The sequence below is a fragment of the Phascolarctos cinereus genome, unplaced genomic scaffold (genome assembly GCF_003287225.1).
Source record: "Phascolarctos cinereus isolate Bilbo 61053 unplaced genomic scaffold, phaCin_HiC Scaffold_726;HRSCAF=1367, whole genome shotgun sequence".
Lineage (NCBI taxonomy): Eukaryota > Metazoa > Chordata > Mammalia > Diprotodontia > Phascolarctidae > Phascolarctos > Phascolarctos cinereus.
Genome location: NW_027556098.1, coordinates 410,127,261 through 410,135,526, shown reverse-complemented (window position 1 = coordinate 410,135,526; position 8,266 = coordinate 410,127,261). Strand labels below are relative to the sequence as shown.

Sequence of the window (8,266 nt, the reverse complement as noted above, 5' to 3'; positions counted from 1 at the left end):
CCGTTTTACAGATGAGGCGTCTAAAGGTCAAGGGGAGCAGGGACTGCTCAGGGGTGTACAGAGCAATCTGTTTGGGCTGGCCAAGGACTAGCCAGGGAGGCGAGAAGGCGCCCACATCCCACGCCTGTCTATGCTGAGGCTGAAATGGGGGGTCCGGCCCTTGCACTCCCATGCTGCCTCAAGCCTCCCAACCCAGCCCTCTGCTCTGCATTTTGGTGTGGCGGAAGAAAGGCAAGAGGGTGAACTGTTCCTGCTCCAATCTGATTTTATTGAAAAGGAAACATACAAAAATCATGTACAAAAAATTAACCAAACATGTACAGAAAATTCATTCCAGTATCTACAGCACACAGCATCATGTACAGTCTATTTACAAGCTAGGTCCCTCCTCCCTCCCTCCCTTCCCCGCCCCCTCCCCCAAAGCCTCCTCGCTGGGAGGGTCCCTGCCCGGCCCCCAGGGGGAATGTCAGCCCAAGCCTTCTCTCCCAGAGGCTCCCTCCCTCAGCCCCCTGGGGTGCAGGTGAACCCCGCACTTTTTCAGTTCCGCAGTGGGGTTGACTTGGAGGTGCTAGAGAGAGGGCCATCCCCCCTTTCTGTTTCCTTCTCACCCCTCCCCAAGGAAATGAAAACTGAGGCAGGGTTACCTGCGGGCTCAGGAAAGACAGACTGGCTCCACGCTGTACAGCTTAGCGGCTCTTTCCCTCTGGGAAGCTAGTGGTTAGTTTTTGGCTCGTTCCAACAAGGCAGGGAGCAAAGCACCAAAGGCCTGGAGAGAAGGCCAGCCAGCTCGGGCAGAATGAGGATAAGCCAGGGACGAGGAGGCCCCGAGCCCTGGCCCTTCCTGAGATGGCAGGGGGCAGAGGGGGCAGCTCCGTCACATACCATCCCCCCCGGAGGCTCCCCCTTTCCTCCCACCAGGCCCCCCTCCTCCTGGGGCCTCCAGTGAGTCAGAACCGCCCCCCCCGCCCCCCCACAACTGTCCTCCCAAGCGATCCAGGCAGGGGCTTTTTCCAGTGTGGACCCAGAGTCATTCGCCCCGACCCAGGCCCCCCCAAAGGGGGCATATGTGCCCATCTCTGATATGCTACATTTTGCCAAGAGTCCACAGGAAGGGGGGGTTGGAAGGTCCTGCCCTCCAGAGCTCCTCCAGTTGCACCCCCCAACACATGGTGTCCTGCAAGGTGGGCACTGGAGGCTAGTTGGGTTCGATCTCGGGGATCCGGTTCCCTCGGTGTGGGGCCAGGAGCCCTGAGACGAGATTGTAGAGCAGCCTCCAGGGGGAGAGATGCCTTCTTTGCTCCTCCTCCTCTCGTCTCTGTGGGCAAAGAGGGGAGGGAAGAAGTGTTAGAACCCAGCCTGGGACTGCCAGCTTCTGGGGAGAAGCAGGGGTCCATAATGCGGTCCCTGGGTCACCAGGAGAGGCCAGGCACAAAGGTGCCAGGCAACTTCCCACCTGCCTCTGGGCCTGGCTCCCTCCCTTCTCCAGGGACTTGATAGGAGTATAACTTGTATGTGTGTGTACATGTGTGTATATGTGTGTATATGTGTGTGTGTGTATATATATTTATATGTGTGTATATATAGTATATGTATGTATGTGTGTATATATATATACACACACACATATATACTATAGTGTATATACACAAACACACATATAGTAACTTAGAGACTTCACAGTTCCATGAAGAGGGATGCAGGTTAGAATTTACATTTCTGTGGTGTTCACAGTTCCCAAAACCTTTCCTCCAAACAACCCTTGCAAGGTGGTGGTGTGAAGATTATCCCCCTTTTCCAGGCAAGGAAACTGATGCTTATCAAGGTCAAGGGACTGGTCTACAGCCACGGCCACATTGCTAGGAAGTGCAGAAGCTGGGCTCCTAAGATGGGCAGAGTGCAGGCCCTGGAGTCAGGAAGACCTGAGTTCAGATCCAGCCCAATATACTTCCTGCTTAGCTGTGTGACCCAGGGGAAGTCACTTAACCGCTGCCTGCCTCAGCTTCCTCATCTGTAAAATGGGATTAATAACAGCACGACCTCCTAGATCATTGCAAAGTACATAGCACAGTCCTCAGTAGGTGCTTATCACTAATGTCCCATCGCAGGCCTAGGCCACAGAGGGGGCCTGGGCCTCCTAACCAGAAAGGTGAAAGACTGCTTTGGGTTTCCACCCTGGAGGGAGTCAGGGGACTGCCCCTGGAGCCTGGCAGCCGGGGCCACCTCCCGGGTACTCACTGTATCTGGAGTCCTCTCCTTACACCTCAGCCAAGTCCCTCCCAAGTCCTAGCTCTCAGTGCCCCAAGGCCCCTCCCCACGATGCCGTGCACCGTGCCGATGCCCGGAGTGGAGAGGGTGCTGGGCTTCCCCGGCCCCTCCCCTCCAGCTCAGCCCGGGGAAGGCTGGCTTGTTTGTTCTGGGCAGGCGCTGAGCCAGCATCAGCAGGCGGGAAGTAAGGGCTGGTGAAGGAGGAGGAGGAGGAGGAGGAGGAGGAGGAGGAGGAGGAGGGAGCTGGGGAGAGGGAGGCAGGCATTTGCCAATGCTGACTCACTCGCTATAAATAGCCCAAGATATATGAGCCACCGGGAGCTGCCGGCCCCTTCAGTCCCAGCCGAAGCTGGCCACGGGAGGAAGTCGGGGAGAGCGTGCTTTCCCCTCCCCCACTGCCCAGGGGTGTCACCCCTGCTCAACCCGAGGCCCTTCCAGCCCGAAGAGGCTGCGTCTGGTCCCAGGCCAAAGCCGGGGCACCACAGCGGCCAGATCCCAGCAGGCTCTGAACCACACCCCCCTTACTCCATAATCCTGGGAGGGTAGATTAGGGGATCTCGGCTCCCTCTCCTCCTCTGCCCCTCCCTCTTGTCCTGAGTTCAACCCCATGGGGGGGGAAAGCAGCTGCTGCACATCTGGCAACAGTGCAGCTGGGCACGGAAGACCTTCTCCAGTCCCCACCCCTTAAAAGTCACCCTTGGCCTTTCCCCAGGGGTGTGTGTGTGTGTGTGTGTGTGTGTGTGTGTGTGTGTGTGTGTGTGTACGCGCGCCCGCCCGCGTGCCTGTGCAATCTGGGAAGGCTTCCTGGCATCAAGCCAAGACTGGGCTGGGGTCCAGAAGAGGCAAAGGGTCTGGATGGCCAGAGACCCCCCCAACTCCCATCCCCGCTTTGGTGTGACCCTTCTTTTAACACGCTTCAATGCCCTTTGCCAGAAAGGGCGTCCCACCTGCAGTATGACCCGGGCCAAGCTGGCTGCCCTGGACTCACCCGCTGCTCATACAGAGCATTGAGGTCATCGGCCATCCTCCGGAGCTGGGCCCCAATCTCCCGGTCTTGCTGCTCTGCTTGGCCCCCGTGGTCTGGGCCTAACACCCCTGGGGGGCCACCAGACATCGGGGATGCTCCCTGGGGTTCTACCTCCTGTCCTCCCTCCTCCTGGTCCTCCACAGACCTTTCACCCAACAAGGGCTGGGAGCCTTCAGGAGACAAATACAGGACAGGCAGGCAGTCAGGGCCTTGTCTTCTTAGAAGCACAAGATCACCACTCCACACATCAAGCATTTAAGTGTCCAGGCCGCTGCAGTCCCAGCAAGGTCCCGCACCCTCATCTCGTAGGGGGCCAGCTCCTCTTGCCTGCAGAGAGTTCCTATTTCCCCCGTCCCATTTTTTACAGTGAGTGCCCACGAGGTTGTCTCCCCCCACTCCATCCCCATCCCCTTCTATGTTTTCCCCAAGGTACAAGGCTGAGCAAACTCATTTATTGAACAAGTACCAGGGGCCAGGGAGGACAGCCCACACAACTCCTGGGGGACCTGGGGGGGGGAAGATCACCCCCTTTCCCTGGGTCCAGAGAAGAGATCAGATCCTTAGAGACAGAAGGGACCCCAGAGATAGGGCTGAGGCCAGATTCTGGGGTTCTTAACTTGAGGTCTGTGAACTTTTTTCTTTTGAAGAACTATTTCAATATAATCAGTCTCCTCTGTAAATCTATGTACCTTGTTTTATACATTTAAAGACATTCTGAGGCTTCGACAGAATGAAAAAAGACGAAGAATGTCTCTACGGTCCCTCCCAGCTCTGAATTCTATGATCACAGACTAGTTCTTAGACCAGAGAAAGAACAGCAGAGCAAGAGGCCGGGCCTCCTCAGGCTGGGACAGAGTGAGAAGACTTTCTGGAGGCAGCGCATGCACAGGGCCGTGTGTGTGTGTGTGTTGTGTGTGTGTGTGTGTGTGTGTGTGTGTGTAGGGGAGGAGCAGCTGGGGGGAGTCTGTGAAAAGGAGAAAACCCTAACCCTAATTCCCAGGTCAGAGAGACGCCTGCTGCCCACTCTCCACAATGTGGTGCGCCCCCCACCCCGCCTCAGCTGGGATGCAGAAGGAGGAGGAGACAGGAAAACAAACAATTCTCTCTCCTCAAAAGTGAGCAGAGGAGAGGGAAGCAGGCAACACAGGGTTAACTACTCTGCAGGCAGGGGACCTTTAACCCTTTCGGGCTAGCTCCCCACCACCACCCTCCCTTCCCCCAGGGGAATTTCCAAACCTGAAGGCCCTCCCTCCCAGCTCTACCAGGAAGGGGGAGGGGCACCAGTCCGGGAGAAGGGAGCCTGCCAGGACCCTGGGAAAGGACTACAAGTCAGACTCCAAGATGGACCGGGCGCCCTTCGGGGTACCGGACCACGCCCTTTCCAGGGACCTGGCCTCTTCTATTTCTTCTCCCCTATCCGAGTGTGTCCCGCCCCCGCCCCCCCCCCACGCTGCTTCAGTGTCTCTGTCACTCACACCTGTCTTGGTAGCTTTTGCCCTCCCACCCAGGGGAGCCTCCTCCCCTCATCTCCCTTCCCATCCCCCCACCTTGTGGACTCTCTCCTCTGCCCCAAGACGACTCAGGACTCCTGGGTGGCCCAGGACCTCCCTTGGGGATGAGGGCTTCCCCTAGGAAAAGGTGAGTGCCCAAGTTCCCTTGCTGTTCTCTCCCCTCACGCCTGGAAACCTCCCCCCCCCCACCACCCAGGAGAGGATGCAGGAACCAAAACAGGGAGACCGAGCCCGGAGACATAAAGTGGAAGAGATACAGACACCCTCCCCACGCCGCGCCGCCCCGCCCCCCAGGCAGACGAGAAAGTGTGGAGACAGAGCCCCCTTGGCACTCACCACTCTGGCCCTGGCTGCTGGGGGTTGGGCTCCTGGCCACCCGGGCCCAGCGGGGGCCCCCATAGGAACGGGGCTGTCGAGTGCAGAAGTAGGCGAGGGGCAGGAGGGAAGGGGGTGCCAGCGCGGGGCCAGGGGCTGGGCACATGGAATCACCAGAAGGGTTCAGGCCAGCCTCGCAGAGGCTGCAGGAGACTGCAGAGGGCATGAGCCGCCCCAGGGGAAAGGTTCTGGGGCCCTCCCGGGGCAGACCCTCTACTGGCTCTGGGGAGCTGCCGTCCTGCTGTGCTCTGGCCATGCCACACCGGGGAGCCTGTGGAGACAGGTGGGCGGAGCAGGTCAGAGCGGGCTCCGCCGCTGCCCTCTCCAGCCCCATCCCCAACTCCCTGCCCCGGGACAGAGACTCAAGCCCCAGCACACATGTCAATTTCCTGCAGACGAAATACACACCCAGGGCCACGCTCACAAACCAGTGACAGACATGCCGTTCGCAGAACCGCCTCCCCACGCCAGCCTCTCCCCAGCCCCCCGGCCCCCCGGGCCCCCAGCCCCAGCGGCTGACACCTCCCAGGAGCACCTACCCAGCGGCCACCACACACTCACAGCAAGCTCGGTGACAGCGGCACACTCACGAAACTGCACAAGCAATCACAGAGACAAGCTAGCTGCACACACTCACCAATGCAGAGGCAGAGAATGATACCCTAAAAAAACAACACACCCAGTCGCACGCGCCACCCACAGCCATGCTCCCAGCGCACACCAACAACTGCCGCGGACACTAAGGGCACGGACCGCGGCAGCAGCTGCGGGACAGAGGCGGTCCCCCCCTCCCCCCGGCCCTGGCTCCAAGGGAGCCAGAGCTCACTCCAGACCCGAGCGCATGCATGCCCCCTGCACCGACCGCGGCCAGGACCGGCCCCCGGCACCCCCCCGGCCCCCGGGAAGGGGGGCGGGGGGAGGGGCAGGCCCGCTCTGGCCGCCAGGGGGCGCCGCGGGGCCTCACACCCATTGTTTGTAAACAAACCCGCAGCCCGCGCGGCCGCAACAGCGGCAGGAGCGGCGGCGGCAGCAGCAGCGACGGCGGCAGCAGCGGCGGCGGCACCTGCGGCAGCCCGCGCCCCCCTGGGGTGGGGGTGGGGTGGGGGGCCCCCACACTCTCCCGCCTTCTCCTCCAGGGAGCCCCCCCGCCGCCCCGTGCCTCCCCTCTCTCCAGGGACCCCCCTCCCAAACATCGCACACTCCTTCACTCACCCCGGGGGCATGAACGCGCCGTCGGGGGCGGGAGAGGGCTGGCGGGGCTGTCAGGCGGGGGCCGGGCCAGGCCAGGGGCGCCTGGCTCCGCGCTGCCTGCTCTCGGCCGCCGCCTCTGCTGCTGCTGCTGCCGCTGCCGCTGCCGCCGCCGCCGCCGCCGCCGCCGCTCGCTGCTGCTGCCGCTCCCGCTCCTGCTGTGGCTCCCGCGGGCCGCACGCATGTGTCTTGCGCCGCCGGCTCCCAGGCTGGTTCTGCCGCGGCCGTCGCCGCCGCCTCGCGCTGCAGCCGCGCGCCCCGGCTCCCGCGTGACGTCACCGGCCGCCCCGCCCCGCCCCGCCCCCCAGCTCCCGCCCTCCTGCGGCCGTCTGCGCTCAGGCAAGTCGGGACTTGCCAGCGCGGGGCTGCAGGCGCGGCCGGAGCTGCTGGGGCTGCGGCGCCTGCTGCGGCTCCCACCGCCCCGCCCCGCCCCGCCCCGCCCCGCCTCCGGGCGGCACAAGGGGGCTTCCCCGAGCGGGGGCGGGGCCGGCCACGCGACTCCCGCGGGCGGGCCCCCGCAGACACGCGCGGACCCCTCTGCGGACACACGAACCGTGCGGACCCACGAATGCACGCGGGCTCACCAATGCACGTGTGCAACACCCCCCGAGAAACACTCATGACACGCTCACGTAGAGATTAACACGAAGGGCCGTGGGCGCTGCGGGGAGGGGGGGCATCTAATTCCCCGTAGTCTCTTATTTTTCATCTGGGACATTTCTGTCGGGCGTTATGCCTTTGGAAGGAGTGACCTTGTGGGCACCGATCGCGCCGTGCCCTGGGCTCAGAGAGGGTGACCTGCTCCTGGTCAGTCACACAGCTAGCCCGTGGGTCCGAATCTGAGCCTTCGTGCCCCACAGGAAGCAGGCAGCGCTTCTCATGCTTTCTCTGTCATTCTGTCTGTCTGTCTTTTTCTCTGTCTCTCTGTCCATCTCTCTTTCTCTTTCTTTTCTGTCTCTCTGTCTCTCTGTCTCTGTGTCTGTCTTTCTCTGACTTTGTCTCTCTCTATCCGTCTGTCTCTCTTTCTCTGTCTTTTCTGTCTCTCTGTCTCTGTGTCCGTCTCTCTTTCTGTCTCTCTCTTTCAGTCTCCGTGTCCGCCTGTCTCTGTCTCTGTCTTTCTCTGACTTTCTGTCTGCCTGTCTCCCTCTGTCTCTTTCTCTCTGTCCGTCTGTCTCTCTTTCTCTGTCTTTTCTGTCTCTCTGTCTCTGTGTCCGTCTGTCTCTTTCTGTCTCTGTCTCTTTCATTCTCTGTGTCCGCTTGTCTCTGGCTCTCTCCTACTTACATCCATCTCCTCCCCTCCACTTTATTTCCCCCTCCCTTCTCCCCTCTGGTGTTCTCGGTCTTCATTACTGTCCCTCCTTCCTCCTGTCTCCTCCTCCTTCTCCCCCTCCCTGTATCCTCCATCCCTCCCTTCATCCTTCTGTGTTCTTCCCTTGCCGCCTCCTCCTCCTGCATCCTCTCCCGAATCTCCCCCTTCCATCAGCCTCTGCCCTCATCTCTCTCCCCTTGGAAGGCCCGCACGGCTCTACTTCATCAAGTCCTGACTTCTGCCTAGCTCTTTCCCGAACTTGGCGTTGGTCTCCTGCCTCTGCATTCACACAATTGTATGCCCCGCTTCTGGAGCTCAGCCCCTCATCATTTCCGCCTCTCAGGGTCCTCAGCCTCCTTCGAGGTTCAAGTCTGGTGCCTCCAGGAAGCCTCCTCCGTCTCCGTGTGTGTGCCTGCTCTGGCTGCCCAAGTCACCTTGTATTGGTTTATTTGGGAACACCTTGTATCTCCAGTCCAGCCCTTCTCAGACTTTTGGTCTCAGGACCCATTATGCTCTTAACAATTATTGCGG

General features: G+C 60.8%; 1 protein-coding gene across 5 annotated transcripts; it reads right to left on the bottom strand.

Moving 5' to 3' along the window:
* Positions 1-247: 247 nt before the first annotated feature.
* On the bottom strand, positions 248-6,674 carry BBC3 (BCL2 binding component 3). Of its 5 annotated transcripts, XM_020978496.2 has the most exons (5): positions 6,391-6,674; positions 5,816-5,840; positions 5,140-5,449; positions 3,254-3,462; positions 248-1,315 (listed from the first exon to the last, which is right to left on the bottom strand). In XM_020978496.2, exons 1-5 carry the CDS (start codon positions 6,399-6,401, stop codon positions 1,196-1,198), a joined length of 675 nt encoding a protein of 224 aa, XP_020834155.1. In that variant the 5' UTR covers positions 6,402-6,674; the 3' UTR covers positions 248-1,195. The 5 variants fall into 5 exon arrangements, with proteins under 5 accessions (XP_020834155.1, XP_020834157.1, XP_020834156.1 ...); XM_020978498.2 differs by lacking the exon at positions 5,816-5,840 and having other exon boundaries at positions 6,391-6,673; XM_020978497.2 differs by lacking the exons at positions 5,816-5,840; positions 6,391-6,674 and adding an exon at positions 5,858-5,990.
* Between the last annotated feature and the right edge of the window lie 1,592 nt (positions 6,675-8,266).

Coding starts and splice junctions, on each gene's coding strand:
- BBC3 (XM_020978496.2), bottom strand. Junction 5,450..5,815: donor CATTCTCTGCCTCTGCATTG/GTGAGTGTGTGC, acceptor CTGTCTCCACAG/GCTCCCCGGTGTGGCATGGC. Junction 1,316..3,253: donor ATGCTCTGTATGAGCAGCGG/GTGAGTCCAGGG, acceptor CTTTGCCCACAG/AGACGAGAGGAGGAGGAGCA.